We start from the raw sequence: 21,260 nt of genomic DNA on the forward strand, positions 1-21,260 counted from the left end.
CAATTGTAGAGATTTTAATCCTTTTCTTAGAAACTAAACGTACATGTTTGATAAGTTCTCTTGATGTCTTCCTTCCTTCATTAGTGCAAAGAATATTCTCTCTGATTTTTGTGTGGAATAGTTGACCAGTGTGCTGTGATATGCAAACTGTTCAGTCTTACATTTACATTTCTCATTGAATAGGTTCAAAAAAAGACTTTGTACAAGAATTTTGTGCATTACTAAGTATTTCTGATTGCATCCAAACTCCACAGATAATCTCTCGGATGTGCACGTTCATCTGTGGCTGAGAAGGCATTTTGATCGCATTTTCCACAGAAATAAAGTAGATTTTTTTCCCCCAATCAGATTAAAGAAAAATATGACGAGATTTAAAATATATATGCCCTTTGTGCACTGACATTATCTCTTTGCTTTTCACAGTACGCTCAACAATAACAACATCACTCGACTCTCAGTGGCAAGTTTCAACCATATGCCAAAACTGCGAACCTTGTGAGTATATTCATGGCTTGAATTTTTCAAATATTCCTTTCCTCCTTTCTAGCATCTTCATAAATATTCCTAGAGAAATAGAACCCTCTTTTTTGAAGAACATTTGTGAGACTTCTAAAAGTGATGTTTTCTGGGGGGACTGAGACAGTAAGCTAGACTTAACTATACAACCTCTATTTGACAGATACATTTTAAATTTGGGAAATAATATATTTACCTGTTCTCCTGTAAGTCAGATGTTACTTAAGACATCAAATGAATCTTTGACCAACTGTCATATATGATAAATGGGAAATCTTTACGCTCTAATTACTGTACTGCAAGCAGACCTAATTAAACTTAACTGGCTCTCTAGTCGTCTTAGCAACATAAAATTAACTTTCTGGACTGAGCCCTCTGCTCTAATGTTCATTATTGTTATTTGGTTAGGATTGAGCACATCAGGTAAAGGGGGGTTCAAATGTTATTACAGTGTCATGGACAATGCTGAGAGTAAGGCTTTGATTTATCATTGTAGATGTCTTTTTCTTTAGTTTGAGAAAACATAAAAGTCAGTCTGAGGCAATTTACCTAATTTAGTGAATACATTTGTCTGATATTTTATTAATAGCAAAGTGCTTTTTGGCTCTTGGAAGAGAGCCATGATCTTGTGTCCCTGCCAACGCAGAGACGACTAACTTAATTCCTTCACTCACTGCCATTTGCGTCTTTTAATTTCAAGCATTGCATTGAGCATGGGTCCCAAGGGGCCAGAAAGAGCTAATCCCCTTTTCTGTGATTAAACAAAAAGGGAGGAAATCAGAACAGGGATGTGAAAGGAGTATGTTATATTGAATTATTCTGTCTTGTTCAGCAAAAAAAAATGAATGTGACCTGCTAAAAGGATTTTGTAGGCAGTTTCTATAGAGACTAATAAAGGCAAGACTTACTGATATTTCTAATTGGGAGCCAGATCTTTTATTACCATTTTTTTTCCTGTTGTGAGTATGTTTCCACTATAAGGCAATTTACTTTGGACTTCTTCTTTTGCCTTTTCTCCTCTTTGTATAGCCCTAAGCTGAAGAATTCCATGGTTGTTTTCAGGCTCTTGTATGTTTGCTTAGCTAACAATGAAGGAGAAAAAGTCCTATAAAGACTCATTTTTTTTGTTAGCAAACCCCGATTTACTTTTAAAATTAATTAGACCAGAGCTAGAGGCTTTCTGCTGCTGGATTCCAGTATGTACTTGCCAAATGAAAGAATATTATTTAGGTGAAGGCAAGAGTTCAGATTTTAGATGAAAGATGAAAACGATCAATTCTTCATTAGGATGTGTTAGTAAATCTTTCAGGTCTGTACAACTGTGTCACTTGCACTTCCTGCTAATTTCAGCATATTGACTTGATTCCTCTCGTTCCAGCCGACTTCACTCCAACAACCTTTACTGTGACTGCCACCTCGCCTGGCTGTCGGACTGGTTGCGGCAGCGACCTCGTGTTGGCCTCTACACTCAGTGTATGGGACCTTCCCACCTGAGAGGGCACAATGTAGCTGAGGTTCAAAAACGTGAATATGTTTGCACCGGTAAGAGATTATGATGTTTGTAAATCAACCAAGACTTGGCATTCGTCTACTCCCAGCTGAACAGTAATGACTAACTTATGGGTATGGATTATATCAAACATTTATAGGGCTGGATAGTAATAATGTATGGAATTTCAAATTCTAGGTTTGTAATGAGTTACAGCCATTTTCCTTCTCTGTATCTATTTACGATGTTAAAACCCTATGGAGGGCAGTATATCAAAGTTTACCTGCTGATGGGATCATCATTGGGCCTTACTTCATTAGTAATAATTTATTGTGCAAACTAGAACATGAGTATGCGAGCTCCAAAATTGCAATGTAAATTAAACTTACTCTTTTTATGATATGTTTTCTTTATGAATTCTACCAGGAGGTATATGATAAATAACAGTCCTCCTATGGCTTTATTGCTATAAAGATATAAAGATAAGTATTTAGCAATAGCTAGGAAAACTCTCTGGTGTTTCTGGACCCTAATCTCTCCCTTCCTTCCCTCTCATCCCCAAACACATGGTGAAGGGACGTGCATTTGGGAATCATACAGAGAATACAAAATATTTGTGACCTAAATTCTCGACAGTAAGAATTATTGTTGCACTTATCAGATTATTGTATGTCAGTTTCCACTGCTCACCCTTTTCACTTGTCTGATTGATGACCCCACTTCCACTCCACTAACCTCTTGCAAATAACAAAACCTTTGTCCTGCACACTTGAAGCCTTGCTTAGCTGCTTTTCCCAGTGCTGCCCAACTTGCTTCCATACAGAGTCTTGTAGGTAATCCCGGGAGGATTGTGTGTGTGTGTGTGTTTTGGTTACAACATTGTTGCAGATGATATCACATGAAATTCAATCCTTTTATGATATTGATTTTGACATCTTACTGTCTACATGGGATATCAGATTTAGGGGCCCATTTTCGAAACAGAAAAAACATCTAAAAAGCAACACAAAGCGGCATATGGACTTTTTTTTGCCCAAAATGTCCAAATCATGACTTTCAAAACATATTTTTAAGACATTTTCAGACACAGTTAATCTGCAATGCGTCAAGATGACAAGGAGGCATGTTAGGGGTGGGAGTTTGGCGCTCTCAAAACTTGGATTTTTCTGCCATAATGGAACAAAGCAAAAACATCCAGGGCTAAGAATTAGACGTTTTAGTCTAGATCTGTTTAAATCATGATGAAATCACAAAAAAGTTCCCTAAATGAAATGACCACTGGAAGGATTAAGGCATAAACTTCCCTCCTTACTCTCCCAGTGGTCACTGTCCCTCTCCCACCCCCAAAGATGTGAACAAAACAGTACATAGCAGCCTCTGTGACAGTGTCAGATGTTATGGCCAGTTCTATTAGAGCAGCGAGCAGGTCCCCGGCATAGCAGTGCATGTTTCAGCAAAATGTACAAAATCAGTTTTAGACGTCATATTGAAAATGCCCCTCCATATCAGTGTAAAATAATAATGCGTTTTTCTTGCTAATATGGCTGCCCTTGGAGATTCAGATTATTCAGAGTGGAAATACTTAAATAACTTTATTAATAATGATGTAACAATATCAGTTGTAGGCGATGCATGGTGCTTATTTTATACATTGCTATTTGTATAATGCCCATGGGTTATTATTTTCTTCTACATATATTGAGGGTTAGACCTCTGGGGCAAAAAGATGAAACTTCATTCTGGAGTTTCTGCTTTCCTTTGAAAATCTTTGCATGGAAAAGATGTGGACACATAGGAGATCTTTTAGTAAACAACATTTTTTAAAAATTGCAGATCATGCATTAATGTTCCCATTGGCATGGTACTTGCAGTTTTCAGTGCACTAGCCAGTTAGTTCATTGTAAGTGTTGCATGTTACCTGGATAACATTTCTACACCTCATCCATGCCATGGCTCTGACAGAAATTTTTTTAAATAACAAGTAATGTGTGGTGTGATACACGGTAACCGCCAAACTACGGCAAACCCCTTATCATGGTCACACAGCAACCTGTTTCCCCACGTTAGCCGCACATTGTGGTGCCTGGAAAATCCACGCGGAAATCATTTTCACCTAAGCATATTCTATAAGATTTAGGCGTGGTATATAGAATACACTTAGTTGATATCCCATTGCCCAAAACTGCGCACATCCATTTACACCAAGGAAAATGTGGCGTAAATCCCTGCATGTGAATTTATGCGGACTGGGCCATATTCTATAACAGCATGCATACATTTGGGAACACCCACAAAATGCCTATTTCCTGCCCATAGCCACACTCCTTTTGATCTGCGCACTTTAGATTTTAGGCGCAGTTCATTACAGAATACGCTTAGCGAGTTATGCACGTCAATTCTAATTATTGCCAATTATAGTTCATTATTGCTTGTTAAGTGCTGTTAACAACGCTGATTGGCTAGTTATGCCAGTTAAGTTACGTGCATTGTTATGGAATGCGCTTAGATTTCCAACGCAGAACCCTAGAATCCGAAGGTAAGTGCTTAACACATACGTTTCATGATGGACGTTATCACTGCTAGAAGTGAAAACCTTGTTGGTTGGAGCTATAACCAGGAATCTAGTAAGTCAAATTTTGACCATCAGGAGCAATCATGTAGCTCCTCATTTAATATAGAATATAGAGATTTGAACTGAGCTGGCCAAGTTGGGCCTTGCTGAATTCCAGAGGAGCCTTTATTTGATTTACTTGGAGGGGCATTTTCAATATGACGTCTAAGGCCAACTTTGGGCGTTTTGCACAAAACGGCCAAATTCTGAATAGGAAAGAAGGTCATTTTTGAAAAAGAAAAATGTTTTTTTTTTTAAATACTGTTTCAAACAAGGTTTTGTGCTTTGGACATTTTAGTTCTTGGTCCATTTTCGAAAAAAAGAAAATGAATAAGTGCAAAACATAGAAAATCAAGCCATTGGAATGTAGGAGGAGCCAGGATTTTTAGCAGACTGGTCCCCCAAACATCCCAGGAGAGCAATGAGGCACCCTAGAGGGCACTTTTGTGCACTTCATAAAAATGCTCCCAGGTACACATCTCACCTTTGCTTCCTTATCTTGTCCCTTGAGTTCTCCAAAACCCACCTAAAACCTACGCCCCCCACTGCACACTACTACAATTGCCCTTATGGGTGAAGGGGGCACCTATATGTGGGTACAATAGGGTTTTGGTGACTTTGGAAGGGGTCACAGTTTCCACCATAAGCGTGACAGGTAGAGGGAGATAGGGACCCGAGTCTCCCACTCCATAGTGCACTGCACCGACCACTACACTACTCCAGGGATCTGCATGCTCTAATAGACTTGGCTATAACATCTGAGGCTGTGATAGAGGCTGGTAAGTCATATTTTTATTCACATTTTTTTTTGGGGGGTGGAAGGGGTAGTGACCACTGGGGGTGTATTGGGGGGGTCACTCCTGTTTCCCTGCAGAGGTCATCTGGTCATTATAAAAACAGGTCTAGTTCAAAACATCTTAGATTTAGTCCTGTCTTGTTCCATTATGGATAAAAAATGTCCAAGTCTTAGGAATACCCAAACCCCGCCCTTAACACACCCCTGACATGCCCCCTTGAGGTTTGGATGCACTGCAGATGAACAGCATAAAAAAGTCTGAAAAATAGGTTTTGAAAAAACTGATTTTTGTGAGAAAAACGTCCAAATGCTGCTTTATGCCACTTTTTAGAGGTGTTTCTCTATCGAAAATGAGCCCCATAGTAATGAACTGCTTTGCATGCATTTGCATCTTAATACTATGTACCTCTGGGTGTGGGGTATTAACATGCATTACTATAATATAATGCATGTTATTGCCCTTTAACATACATTAAGGGGCAAATAGCGTGCATTAGAGCCATAATGCAACTTAGTAATTACCCCAAGTTTCTGCTTTCCAGTGCCTACATATTGTGCAATCTCTTGTTATCCAAAGACTTAATAAATATGTATTTTTTATTATTACATTTTCAGTTTAATAAAAATTAATTAACATTTAAAAAAAATATTATAGCTTATAAGCAGATTGGTGACTTTTTTTTTATCTAGACAGTACTTAAATATATTGAGCACTGTCAAAGTACCAAGATACTCTAAGAAAAAAAATGATTTCATTGTTAGAATATAGAAACATAAAAACATTATGGCAGATAAAGGTCAAATGTGGCACTTTTAAGCCAACAAAAAAATATATATTCTACGGTACAAATACAGAATGAGAAAATAACCCTAATAAATCAGGCCTTGAATTTAAGTTTCCATCACAGTGTTCACATATGGAAAGTTAGGGTACTCACTGGACAAAATGGGGCCCTGCTGAATGGTTTCTTTTGCTACCCCAACCCCTTCTATTGTCTGCTTGCAGACTTGTGGACTGACTCGAAAGGATGGCATGACACTCTTTTCTGCACGGCTTGCCCTTGGGGCATAAAGGGAAATAGCTTGGTGTTTTAGTAAGAACTGAAAAAAATGACTTGTACATTTAACAGTTAACCATTATTAATTTTGTTCATTCTTCATAGTGCCACTCAAAAAATATTGATGTCATTTTTATGATTTTCAAATTGAAAAAATACTACTCCATTGTTGATTCAACTTCACTAGTTACCTGTTGAATCCTGAATTATATTTAAAAAATCTTTTTAATTTATAAAATATTATAAGGTCTTTCTTCAGATAGCTTTCCATGAGGATGCCTTCTTCCCTAGGTCCACATGGTGGATCATGGATTATTGTGTTTTCCTTCTGTTAAGGGTTTACATGTTAAGCGGTTCCTAGAGAGCTCATTTCTTTATTTCAGTCTGTTAAAATTTGAAGTACCCTGCCTCAGGTGATTTATCACCTTATTAATTTTCTTTCTGTAGATGATTAAAGATGTATCTGTTTCAGAAGTATGTTATTCAGAAATTGTAATATTATATATTAATTGTTCATTGTATATATTCCCGGTTGTTTTTCACTGGCTTCTTATGTTTGTTATTCCGCTTTGGACCTTATTGGGAGAAGGAGGGTTATAAATGAGCAAGATTTGATTAGATTAGATTACCTTGACGTTTGTCTATTTTTGACCAACTGTTGGAAAATCTTTTACTTGAAACTGACCTATGTGATTTCTAGGGTCGTAGTAAGCCAGTTGGGAATGTTCTTCACTGCTTACCAGTGACATATAAAATTTAGCATATGATTTTATATTTAAGATTTAAGATCTTGTATAATTTATGTCTGGCTTATTTATGAGTCCAGCTCTATCGTTATGCTTTTTGGAGGGTGCTGATATCAAATGACGCTTACTTATTCCATTTTCATGCTTTGAAAGATGTTGCATAAAAGAGTCTTCTCATGTGGTGTAAAAATAGCACATATGAGTTTATCTTGTTGGGCAGACTGGATGGACGTGGAGGTCTTTTTCTGCCGTCATCTACTATGTTACTATGTTATGTTATGTACACACTTTATTGGACCAGTTGCCCTATGATATTCATAAATAGACTTATGGGGTCTAGTGTGTTGAGCAGTGACCTCGATAGAATTATTATACTGTTCCTATTGTGAATTGATGCCTTAGGGTTTTTTTTTAAACTACGTGTTGTTTTGAGATTGCTGCAGCTCATTATAAATTAAATAAATAAGTAGGTACATTTTCTGTTATTTCAATTCAATCCAATTCAAGCACAGTGCTTAAAATTTCTTAGGAGAACTTAACAATGCTAATATTTTCTGAAAGTTTACCTAGGGCCCTGTTTACTAAGTGTGTGCTAAAAATTAGCGCATGCTAATGCTAGAGACTCCCATATGTTCTATGGGTGTCTCTATCATTAGCGTGCGCTAAAAACACTATTGCACCTTAGTAAACAGGGCCCTAAGTTTGTTTGGGGGAGAAGTTATTCAGTCATTCATTTAAGTTATCAACGTGAGCTACTGTTAAGTTGGGTTATTTTACTACATCACGATATTTTAACACAGGGTCTCATTGCATAAAATAGGACCTTGTGCTAAAAGAATCCAATTTGTGTTAAAATAACCTGGCTTAACAGTAGCCCACATTGATAACTTCCCCCCTAAATGTCAAGATTATAATTGGAGATCCAGAATGTTCCAAAGCATTAATATATATTGAAATGAAAAAATAATATTTATTTATCTAGTCAATTAAATATTTATATAAACTGCTCTATCCCTAAACTTGGGTACAATTCTTGCTGTTTGGACTAATTATTGCTGACATGGCTGCTGGTGAGACATTAAGCAGAAATCAAATATAGTCAATCCCAAAATATGATAATATCAGAAACCCAGCCATTTTATTCCTATGGGTTCTGCTGTAGATAAATCGAGCTAAGCTTTAGTAAAAGACCCCCCACCCCAGTGAATTCCCGAAGCCTGTATACATTTATTTGAAAAGAGAACCCAGGAGAATTCAGTATAGGCTATGACCACAGCTGAGCTTAATTTCAGTGAGTTTAGCCGGAATCGGCTCACTTGAAAGCTCTGTACACCATTAATACTCCCAGTATTTTATGTCCCTTAATTTATTGTGTTTTTTTTTATCAAACACATATTTTACATTATATATTTTATTATGTTAAATCAAGATTGTGAAAAATTCTATAGGAATCCATATAAATGAAAATTCCCCATCCGTTGACTGAAAAACAAAATCCCAAAATAATATGTAAATATGTCCATACACTGACCAACAAAGCACCAGAAATGCAGGAACAGAAAGGATTGAACTTATCTTGGCTTATGCTCCGTCGCTATTGCACTGACTGTCCCAAATGTCCAACAGAAATCCCTGTTTCAAAATTCTTCATCAGGGACGCCAGTGCTGCATGGACAACAGATCCTCCATTTTAGAATTGCACAGTGTGGCAGGGATTTTTGGTGCATGCTAAAAATTAGTACACGCTAAGGCTGGAGACACCCATAGGAATATATGTTTACTATAGCTCGGCTTAGTAAACAGGGCCCTTAGCTCTTGGAATAGGTGTAGTTCAGGTCCTGCTCTTCTGGTGATATCGTTTTGTTAGCTAAGGGTAAACACTGAAAATATGTATTATTTATTTTATTTATTAGGATTTATTTACCAGCCAAGATCATTCTGGACATAGGCAATAGATAATGTCAGCAGAAAAATATTCAAATAGTGCACATTATGGCATGATATGCTACTTAAAATGTTGACACAATGCACAATAAACATCTTAATAGCTACTGAAAGTCTATACTTTTCTCCGTTGATGAATAGAGGTTACTGCTGAAGAAAAAAATGCAGATGCTAGCTCTTTAAAAACAGGCTAAGGGCCCTGTTTACTAAGCTGCGCTAGAGGCATGCTGGTGTTTTTCACACGTGCTAGCCATTAGTGCTTGCTAACAGTGTAGGCGTCCACAGTATTCCTGTGGGCGCCTACACAGCGCACGCTAATTTTGTACATGCGCTAAAAACACTAGCGCACCTTAGTAAACAGGGCCCTAAATTTGTTTACGTGCCATGAGCAAAGAATCCAAAGAGAACACAGCTGTACTGTTATGCTCATAATAGGGAAATGATCCAGTGTGAACTCCCTTACTCTTATAAAATATGAGTTTGATTGCTCTTTTACAAAGTATCAATCTCTAGGGCTTTTCACTGAAACCTTTTTTTGAACCCAGCAATTATAGAAACTTGTTTTGTCAGATGTAACTTTGGTGGTTATTTTAGAAGCTTTATTCGTGTTTTGGATGTCTGAAAACTGACATTTATACATCCCTATTGCATGGACGTCCAAATCCCAATTTTATAAAGCAAGGGAGCATGGTAGGGGCTTTTTTTTAACTGGATTAGGGAGGAGCCAAAATATGGACCCTCAAATCTGATTGCAGAAGGAGAAGGGACATCCATCTCCAAAAAAGATGAATGTTGTTATTTAGATCTGATACTTGGTATGGCCAGGTTACAGAAAAATGCTCCGATTGAGCAATTGTCAACTGGCTAGAGTAAAGGAAGTCGCAGTAGGTATTTTTCTGTCCCTGGAGAGCTCACAATTTAAAAAAAAAAGAAAGAAAGAAAATTCCAAACAACTGTAGTGGATTTGGAACCAGCAACCTCTAGTTCTCTGTGCTGCTTCTCGGGTAGCTGCTCTAACAATTAGGTTACTCCTCTACATGTATGTTTATGTGGTCATTTTGTAATATAGATGCTCCTCTGCTACCACAAAGACCTCCATCTCCCTTATTTTGCCCCATTGGACATTTCAGTTTGTAACATGGATGTTCATGCTGGATGTAGCCAGCACCAGGATGTCCATTTCTCATACATTTTAAAACAGGCTATATGTTGGCTGATCCTATGAGAAATGGACATCCATATGTGACACACAGACTTGGACATTAATATTCTGAGTTTGATGTTCTTTCTAAAATGTTGCTCGATGTGTATAATTGTGGTGTCTAAGGGTCCCTTTAACTAAACGGTGTTAGAATCTGGGTTTAGTTAGGGTTACCATATGTCCGGATTTACCCGGACATGTCCTCTTTTTGAGGACATGTCCGGGCGGGTTTTGCCAGTCCGCCCGTTTGTCCGGATTTCTGGACAAACGAGTGGGCGGCCGGCGGGCCTATCCTAGCCTCCCCTTCCCTTACTTACTATCTACTGCTCTGGTAGTCTAGTGACCTCTTTGGGGTAGGAAAGAGCCTTGCGAGGCCACTTCAACTCTCGGCGGCCATTTTGAACCCCGAGACCGTCACAACAACAGGATGCAGGGCAAGGACAGAGCTCCGGGCAGGAAAGAGAGGGCTCTTTCCTGCCCCGAAGAGGTCACTAGACCACCAGGGCAGTAGATAGTAAGTAAGGGGAGGGGAGATGACCCGGGGGAGGGGGAGGTGGCGGGGGGGCAGGGGAGGGGAATATGTGACCCGGGGGGAGGGGAGGGGAATATGTGACAGGGAGCGGGGCGAGGATGTGAAAGGGAAGGGGCGGGGCAGGGGTGGGACATGTGTCCTCTTTTTGAGAGGACAAAATATGGTAACCCTAGGTTTAGTGCACTTTAATTTGGGACTTTCCCATGCACTAAGCCCAGATTCAACATGGCACAATTTGAGGCATTTTTGAATATTTTTTTTCAGGTTGTGCACTAATGTTCACAATAGCACATTTTACCTGTGAAAACCCAAGAGGAAGTACTGAATGCTCCCATGTTAACTCAGCATTAGCCAGTTAGCATGTGCTAATGCAAGCTCACCAGCTGAATAATGCTTCCCTACTCATTCTCCTCCCATGATACAACCTGTCCCTAAAATATTTTTTTTAAATAGTTCATGCATAATTTAGCGCACACTGGGGCCTTTTTACAAAGGCGCGTAAGGGCCTATGCGTGTCCAGCATGCACCAAATCAGCATTACTGCCCGGCTACCGTGTGCCCTGGGCAGTAATTCTGAATTTGGAGTGTGCCGAAAACACACAGGCAGAATGCTTCAAAATGCATTAACATGCTTTGCATGTGTTAGGGCTTCCCTTTAGTACAAGGGCCCCTTCATTTTGTTATTGTTCATATTGTGGTTAAAATCTACACCAAAGGGGTAATTTTATAAGGAACCAACTAGTTTTAGATGCAAAGCATAGACATGAATGGCAGTGCTTTAGTCATTTACACACATAGGTGCATTAGTGCCTGAAAAATGACCTCTCATAAAATTCCTACCAGCACGTTGGCACCATGGATGTACATGTGGGTAGAGTTTGGGCACAGTGTGGACAGTGCGAGTACTTGCATTGATTGTAAAATTCAATAATTTATATGTGCATTTGCAAAATGCAGTTTCACTCATTTACACAAGCTCTACTGTTGGTGTAAAGGGTTGTGCATTAAATTAAGGTATGTTTTTGGCCACTTATGCTAGTATTTTATGTAGAAATTTTGGTGATTACTTTTTTTTTTTTTAAATAGGCTTAAAATAGTCATATTCCCCCGGATTCTATATAGAGCACCTAGAGATTGGCACCAGAAACAGCGCAAATTTTATAATACACGCAATTTAACAAACTTAACTAACTAATGAGCACTGATAACAGCACTTAACAAGCAATAATGAGCACTAATTGGCACTGATTAGAATTTAGGCGCACAGGCAAAAAGGGGCATGGTTATGGGCAGGGAAATGGGCGTTTTGTGGACATTCCAAAATTTAGGTGCCTAGTTATATAATATGGCCCAGTGCGCCTAAATCTATGTACCGAGATTTACACCACATTTTTCTTGGTGTAAATGGATGGGCATAGATTTAGGCACTGAAATATCAACTGAGCACATTAGTTGGCGCTGATTTCAGTGCTGAATCTTTAGGTGCCATATATATAGAATCTCCTCCATTATAGCTGCCTTCAGCTAGGCACCAGATTATAAAATTACCCTCCACAAGATGTGTAGAGTGCTTCACTAAGACTGGCACCGGTGATATAGAGGGGCATAATCGAACTGGGTGCCCATCTTTAAGGGCGCCCATCTCTAAGGATGGCCCGGCGAAGGGGCGGGGCATCCTGTATTATCGAAACAAGATGGACATCCATCTTTCATTTCGATAATTCGGTCAGGGACGGCCAAATCTCAACATTTGGGTCGACCATCTTGACATTTAGGTCGATCTTAGAGATGGCCGCCCTCTGTTTTCGCCGATAATGGAAACCGAGGATGGCCATCTCAAAAACGAACAAATCCAAGCCATTTGGTCATGGGAGGAGCCAGCATTCGTATTGCACTGGTCCCCTCTCACATGCCAGGACACCAGCCGGGCACCCCAGGGGGTACTGCAGTGGACTTCACAAATTGCTCCCAGTGCATAGCTCCTTTACCTTGTGTGCTGAGCCCCCCAACCCCCCCCCCCCCAAAACCCACTACCCACAACTGTACAACACTACCATAGCCCTTAAAGGGTAAGGGGGGCACCTAGATGTGGGTACAGTGGGTTTAGGGTGGCTTTTGGAGGGCTCCCATTTACCACTACAAGTGTAACAGGTAGAGGGGGTGGGCCTGGGTCCGCCTGCCTGAAGTGCACTGCAGTACCCACTGAAAACTGCTCCAGGGACCTGTATAGTGCTTTGATGGAGCTGGGTATGACATTTGAGGCTGGCAAAAAACGTTTTTTAATTTTTTTTTTTTTTGGGGGGGGGGTTGGGAGGAGGTTGGTGACCATTGGGGGAGTAAGGGGAGGTGATCCCTGATTCCCTCCGGTGGTCATCTGGTCAGTTCGGGCACCTTTTCAAGGCTTGGTCGTGAACAAAAAGGGACCAAGTAAAGTTGGCCAAATGCTTGTCAGGGCCGGCCTTCTTTTTTCCATTATCGGCCGAGGACACCCATCTCTTAACCATGCCCCCGTCCCACCTTCGGTGCTCTGCCGACACGCCCCTTGAACTTTGGCCATCCCTGCGACAGAAAGCAGTTGAGGATGGCCAAAATCGGCTTTTGATTATACCGATTTGGGCGCCCTTAGGAGAAGGATGCCCGTCTCCCGATTTGTGTCGGAAGATGGGCGCCCTTCTCCTTCGAAAATAAGCTGGATAGTAGTCTAAAAAATTAAAAAGCTAGAAGCAAGTGACATGAGTACAACAGTGAGAGTGTCAGTGAGAATGCTGTTGAAAGCAATGTGGTAGGTTATCCATTGAATTTTCATAGATTAGGCACATCAGGCATGATACTGTAACAGAGACAAGTGTTGTCTCTGTTACAGTATCATGCCTGGTGTGCCTGAAGTGTTACATTCAGTTTTAGAATGAACTTAAAATTTAAAATGTATGTTTACTGTAGATCAGTTGATGGGGAAAAGTGGGTTGAGACCTGAGCCTAGTTTTCAGCTGGTTCTCGAGGAGAAGAGGAGGGTAGCAGGGTCCATGGAATGTATTAAGAATACAGCAGCAGAACACTTGCATCATGCCTGTGATATAAGTTGCTAATCAAAGCATTTACAAATGTATTTTGTTGCCAGTTGTGCTATCTAAATCTAACTTGAAGGTATTGACAGGACTGTTCTGTAACCCAGGCACTGATGTTTATGCGTTACACACGTAAATGTTTTAAATACATGCCAGTATTCCTCCTGAGCAGTATTCAGTAACTACACACCTATCTTGCGTAGTGCATATTTGCAAGGGGCACATGCATAAGGGAAGAGCATAGGTGGGGCTTCCACTTATACGCGTAATTTACAGAACATTGTAAATTTTGTGCAACCCTGCTGTACTTTGTTGCTTCCACTTACACCAGCTGTATGGCTCACGTAGTGCATAGGCCTAAATGGTAGGCACGTCGATACTGGGTTATGCTGGTATTTTGTAACAAAATCTAGGCACGTATGTTCTGTTATAGACTAGGCTTCTGCAAGACAAAAAGGAAGAACAGGTTCTTCACGAAGAAATCAATACAAAATGCAGTGAGGAAGACCACAAAATGGCCAAGGAAGTGCAGAGGAAAAGAGGAATCCAAAGACTCCCAAAGGAATATGATGAATTTATTGACTGTCCAGCACAATCAAATCTCAGTCATATGTCCATGAAGTAGAGATCAAGGACTCAACTCATATGTATAACTGAGATTTTTAAGGGGCCGGAAAATAAAAACCAAGCCACATCCATTTTGAGCCTGAGACTTTACTGCCGCCCGTTGACTTAACGGTAAAGTCTCACACACTACCCAGGTAGAAGGCATGCAGCACACGCCCATTGCTGTTTCCTGCTGGGTAACACCACATGGTAGAAAATAGAAAATATTTTCTACCATGTGATTTTGGTGTGCACCAAATTCAGAATTACTGCCCGGGATACACGGTAGCCAGGCGGTAACTCTCTGGATTCGCGTAGGCCATTATGCTGCCTTGTAAAAGGGCCCCTTATCTTCTAGACAATTCTTTAGTAGGGAACATGATTCTCCTTTACAACTTCACTAACATCTGGGTTCTGGAAAAGAAAGCTAAGATGTTTGGGGGGTGGGGGGGGGGGGATTGAAAGCAGAGGTTTCTTCTGGCATCAGACCTGCCATGTAGAAAGTGGGAAAAAAAAGGGAAAACAAAACAAACAAAGGATATAAAGTTCAGCAAACATTCCTTCCTGCCTTCACAGTTCAAATCATATATAGGTGTGGTGAAAGAAAATGTATACATGCTCTATACAGCTTCATTTTTTATGCTGTCACTGACTGTACTTAACATCAAGGATCCCAAATTCCTGGTGCGGTATTTCACATTTCACTTTTTTTTTTCATAGGGCTTGGGTGAGGAAGTGATATACAATGGACATTCTTTATAAACAGCAGATTTAGGGCATGATTTCCTAAGACGTTTTTTTTTCTGTTCTGCGTCTGTGGGAAAGAAAGCTTAAGAAAGCAGACTTTAAGAGGCAAAAATGTTCAGGTCAATATTTAAACCCATCCATTACAATTTTTTTACGTGGATAGGTGGGGATGGTGAATAAACAAGGAGTTCGGTGACTGTCGATATCAGTCCTGAAGTAAACAGCATAGCTTTAATTTACTTTACTTTGGGGCTCTTTTACTAAGCCACGGTAAAAAGTGGCCTGTGGTAGCGTAAGCACGTCTTTTGGGCGTGCGCTGGGCCATTTTTTACTGCGTCTAGGAAAAAGGGCCTTTTTTTTAAGGGTCCGGAAAATGGATGTGCACTAAAATTGAAACCAGCCTGCATCCATTTTCGGCCTGAGATCTTACCGCCATCCATTGACCTAGCGGTAAGGTCTCACCCGCTACTCACACGGTTAGCGTGCAGTGCGCGCCAACTGTTGTTTACCGCCGGGTAAGTGGCCTGTGGTAGAAAATTATTTTCTACCGCGGGATTCGGCATGCGACAAAATCAGAATTAATCAAATTAATTGAGGAAATGGAAAAATAGGCCATGTTACAGCTGTGCTAAAAGTTGCCTCAACATGCTGGGGAAACCCACGTGCTAGTCATAAAAGGGCCCTATAATTATTCAGGGGGGAAAAAAAGAATTACTGCTTTGAATCTGTGGCTGATAACTAATTGTTGTAACTTTGGTAGTTTGTAGTAGTTTTTGTGGATTTGTTTGCTTTAACCAGCATTATCCCTCTAAATTGCATAATATGGCTGTTTGACGTTTTTGAACAGATAGTTTGGTGTGCCTGATATTGTACAGTATGCAAGCTCTGGATAGAATTCGGGACTTTTTTCCATGTAGGATTCCCATGTGTGTGGAAGAGTGTTTGTGTGTGTGTGAATCTGTAGAAATTGAGATATATGTACTTGTATGCATGTGTATATTCACACACATACACAAACAAACACATACAGACATCCGTTGGTGTGCTTAGGAACTGGATAGGAGATAGCTTTTCAGTACGTAGCTCCTTTAGGTCTTTTTTGAATTAGACTACCTTCTGGCCTTGCTGCGGAGAGTTGAGTTGACCATTGTGTTAATTTTACCTCCTCTATGCAGCTCACATTGGGACACATTTATAAATAAGGACATTCATTTGAACCGTTTAGTTCTTTACATTGCTATCTTATTCCTCTGTTATTTCCACTGAAGGTATCTTTTGGTGCTGACAGGAGACTTTTCCCTGAAAAATGTTAATTTCTCAAGCAAATGGATTATATATATTTTTCCCTAGTTCCATATTTATTTATTTATTACATTTATAGCCCACCTATAACTAGGCAGGGTACAATAAAAACATATGCGTAATCATAAAACATTTTTAAAAAGCATCTACATCCCATACCCATATAACAACTGACCAGTCTGGTCAGTGCACAACATCATCTAAGGCAAACAATATCACTTACTAATTCCATATACCCGCATGTGGAAGAAAACTTTCAGTTATCTTATAAAAGTAAAGGTGTCAGACATCATACTTAGGTACTCAGGTAGGAGGTTCCAGCCATGAGGACCAATGATCAAGAAAGCACATTTTCTGGTCTGCAGATAATTAGACCCCCTCACTGATAGAACTGCTAAAAAACCTGTTCCAGAGCAGCTTCCAGTTTACAGATGTTGTTTAACCATTTGATTTTGCTTTCAGGACATCAGTCTTTCATGGCTCCCTCCTGCAGTGTCCTGCATTGTCCTGTTGCATGTACCTGCAGTAACAATATTGTGGACTGTCGTGGAAAAGGCCTGACTGACATTCCAACTAACCTTCCAGAGACAATTACTGAAATGTAAGTTAAGAGGTTTTTATTTTGTTTTCCACCACATAATATGAAAAAATCCTTTTTTGTGTTTATGTATATTAATGCACAAGTCCAGAGTAATGAATTTTTTTTGAATTAGCCACTTCTCTTAAACATCCAAGTTGAGATGTTTACAAATTACAGGTTAATTTACAAAAAGGCTCATGGAATACAGAACATTTTGTAGAATACATATAAGCCACAGGAAAAATACCAAAGGATTTATGCTCCTATCTGAAAGAATTATTCTCCTAAATTGACCTCATAGAAAATTTTCCAGGGCTCAGACCCAGATGCACAAAGGTCCCCATTAAAAATCTGTCTGTATTTCCAAATCGGTAAAAATTACCGATTTGGAAATACAGAGGGATTCCCAAAGAGAATCAAATGCAGATGAGCTGCTCGTTGCTTTTGCGACCCAACCCATTTGCATGTGATATGGAGGAAGCCAGTCGGTGAACTGAGCATGCACAAAACAGCCAGTTGTTAAGCATGGCTGCCCTGCTCACGCTACAGAAGGCTCTCATACACTTACCCCCGGATTATATATATGGCACCGATCTAAGTTATGTGACCAACTAAATTGACTAATGAGCCAGTTAGTGCCAATAATTGAGTGTTAATTGGTACCAATTTAAATGTGCTCACACATCTTGCTAAACGCTATTCTATAACAATGTATGTACAAATCCTATAGAGCACAACTCAAAAGGAGGTGTGTCCATGGGAGGTGCATGGGTGGGTCATTGGTATTCCTAAAATTTGGATGCAGTGTGTGCATCCAAATTGGGCATCAGTAATTACACCTCGTTTCTGCAGGTATAAGTTCTGATGTCCAAATTTGACCACCAAAATCGGCACTCAATGCTACTCTATTATGGGTGTCCAACAGAATGGCATTGAGTACCATTTACTGAATCTAGCCCTTAATGTTCAGTTTACGCCATGTTAACTGCTAGCACAGAGTTATGTTAAGGGGCTTTGTGATATTTTTGCAGTTAAAATGCAGTAAACCAGGCATTAACCCCAGGTTTCTATCTAAGTAGCCCAGATTTGGGCATGGAGCCTGGATGCTCACATAGACTAATTAATCAGGGCTAACCAATTATTCTCATTAATTGGCATTAATTTGGGTTAAAACATGCATCTACCTGTGAGCTATTGTATAAGACTGTGCACCCAAAGTGTCTCATGTGCAACCCAAAAGGGGCCACAGCCGTGGGAGGGGCATGGGCAGTTCTAGGATGTTCCAGATATTTAGGCACAGTGTTATAGAATACCAAGGTTAAGTACCCAACTCATTGCAGCAGGATTCATACCAAGTTTCAGCAAGCGTAAGTCCTCACACCCAAAGCTGGGCATGGGAGTCCAGTCTAAGCGCTGTTCTACAAAGGATGCTCAGCCTGGACCCCAGGTGCTTTTTAGCAGATGAATAGCATGGGCAAAGAGTGGCAGATAATGCGCTGCATGTACCGCATGCTCACTGACTGATGCAGAGTAACACAGGACCATTTACTGCCTCATAAACAGGAGACACTAAGGGGGAAATTCTATATTTGGTTCCCCAAAAAATAAGCACTGATGAAAAACATGCCTACACGTATTCTATAAGCCATGCCTAAAGTGCTAGGTGCAGTTTATAGAATACGTGTAGCATCATCCATATTCCTAAAATTTAGGCGCAGCCATTCACACCAATAAAAAGCTGGTGTAAATGCCCACGCCTAACGTTAGGCATGGAGCGGGTAATTCTATAACACTGCGCCTAAATTTTAGGAACTCCTATGACCCGCCAATGCTCCTCCTGTGGCCATGCCCCTTTTGAGATCTGTGCGGTAGAATTTATGCAGACTGCTTTATAGAATATGCTTAGCGATTAGTGCGCATACATTCTAATTAGTGCCAATTAGTGCTGATAATTGCTTGTTAACATCTAATTATTGGTGCTGATTTGCTCATTACTCAACTAAGTTACACGGGGAAATCAGCTATGCGTGCCTATTTCCACACGTATCTCTAAGGCATAATTTATAGAATCTGGGGGTAAGTGTTGCTACATTATTCAGAGCAGATACTGGGAGTTGAGATCTGAATGCTATCATATGATGTATAATAAAAAAGAGTGGGAATAATACCCCCAGTAGCTGTCATGTTAAATTAGTAGCTACCCCATGGTAAAATCCTGCATTAGGCCACAGTAGCTTCAGTTTTACCATGGTGTAGTAAAAGGGCCCCTTTATGTGCCTAATGAAATTAAGCTCCTAAATTTTCTTGCTCATTTCTGGTCATTTTCCAAGGGGCAAATTTAGGTTCCTAACTCCCTCTGAAGGCGGGGCATAGTTATCAACATAGGCTACCATTAAGACATGTTATTTTACCACTAGCCAATGCTATTTTAGCACAGGTCCCATTTTATGTATTGAGACCAAGGGCCCTGTTTACTAAGGTGTTTCTAGCATTAGTGTGCACTAATTTTTAGCGTGCGCTAAAAACACTAGCGTGCCTATAGCACGGTTTACTAAACAAGGCCCCTAGTTACTAATAACTGGGGTTAACAGTAAAATAACATGCAGCCCACTTAAACTCTGAAAATTTGACCGCTGTTTGTCCAACAGGCCTAGCACACTGGAATTGCGCTGAATGATGGAACTACATGGCACAAATGCCATTAGAAAGCATCTTTTCATGGGTAGTGATCAGTTTTTATGATGAAATTACCTAAAAAGACATATATTTGAAATTGGCTTGCTCTTCTGAGATGCTCTCTGACATTATAGAGGATAACCAAGATTAATCTCAGTTTGCAGTCATCACAGAGTAGAGGCGTTTATCAGAGTAGTTTGTGAGGTGAAGTTTTATATATCTGCATGTATATTATGTTTGAATCAATCATATTTCATTTAGTTATGTGCTGATACAAGGAATATAACCTGGAGAAGTTATGTGAAGAAAGGAAATATTATTGAAACATTCATGTATTTCAACTTCATTTCATAGAGATATGGTCAAGATATTCATATACCTCAAGGGGTATGAGGAAAACGTTTTCTGAGGGTAATGTGTTCTAAATTCTAAAACAAGGGATCATGATATCAGTCTGGAAGTGGCTGTTGAGAAATGAGTTAGAGAACTTCCTTTAACATTTGGGAATGTGTAGAGAAACCTCCTATTGGGATTCAAAAATACATCAAGAATACTTAACAGTAGGAAAGAAGACAAAGTAATACATTGGGATATGAAGAGTTACCATAGGTTTTAGAAAATTGACAGAATAGATGGGGTTGGCAATTTTTATCTTCCATCAGTTTTAACATTTCTGTATATTAGTGGGGCCCAAGGGTAGAAGGATTGGTTTTATTTATTTATTTATTTGTTTATTTATTTATTTTCAAGGTTGATATTTTTCCTATCAAAATCTCCCCAGGCAGATTATTTAATTTTAAATTACACAATAGAACAATTAAAAATAAAACCATACAACATATTTAACAATCAAAGTAACCTTGTGAAAAACACCCTGTGGTTTCCTAACCCTCCTTCTAACTAACCAGTCAGAAAAGTCTGTTCAAGACTCAATGCATTCAGTTTCTTCCACAACCCTAACAGACTTCTTTCCTCACAGGATTGCAATGCATTCCATATTAATGGAGCCAGACTGATAAAGCTGACTACTTTCATTATGAGTCACAGAATGTTTTCTACTGTGAATTAATAATAAAATATTCTAAAACACGTTTATAGTCTTTTAAAATAGTTTTAAAGTTTAATTTACATAGGTCGTCTCTCTTCAGAATAGTGATACACAAGTGCTGATTAACCATGTGTGTTCTTTAGAACCAGTAGGCAATTATTTTAAATGACCTATTTGCAATTAACACATGCAAATACTGTATATACATCTATTTTGACTAAACAGAGCAATGTAGGGGTCAATATTCAAAGCAGTTTAACCCAGTGTTTCCCAAATCAGTCCTGGAGTATTCCCTTGCCAGTCAGGTTTTCAGGATATCCACAATGAATATGCATGAACTTGA

At 39.6% G+C, this 21,260-nt stretch overlaps 1 protein-coding gene across 1 annotated transcript in view; it reads left to right on the top strand.

The window, feature by feature from the left end:
* Positions 1–21,260, top strand: part of SLIT2 (slit guidance ligand 2) — an 809,356-nt gene that overhangs the window by 518,690 nt on the left and 269,406 nt on the right. The window contains exons 7-9 of the mRNA XM_030191232.1: positions 424–495; positions 1,895–2,058; positions 17,076–17,214. Coding sequence (XP_030047092.1) covers positions 424–495; positions 1,895–2,058; positions 17,076–17,214 — 375 coding nt within the window. The remainder of the gene's footprint in view (positions 1–423; positions 496–1,894; positions 2,059–17,075; positions 17,215–21,260) is intronic.

The sequence above is a fragment of the Microcaecilia unicolor genome, chromosome 2 (genome assembly GCF_901765095.1).
Source record: "Microcaecilia unicolor chromosome 2, aMicUni1.1, whole genome shotgun sequence".
NCBI classification, from domain to species: domain Eukaryota; kingdom Metazoa; phylum Chordata; class Amphibia; order Gymnophiona; family Siphonopidae; genus Microcaecilia; species Microcaecilia unicolor.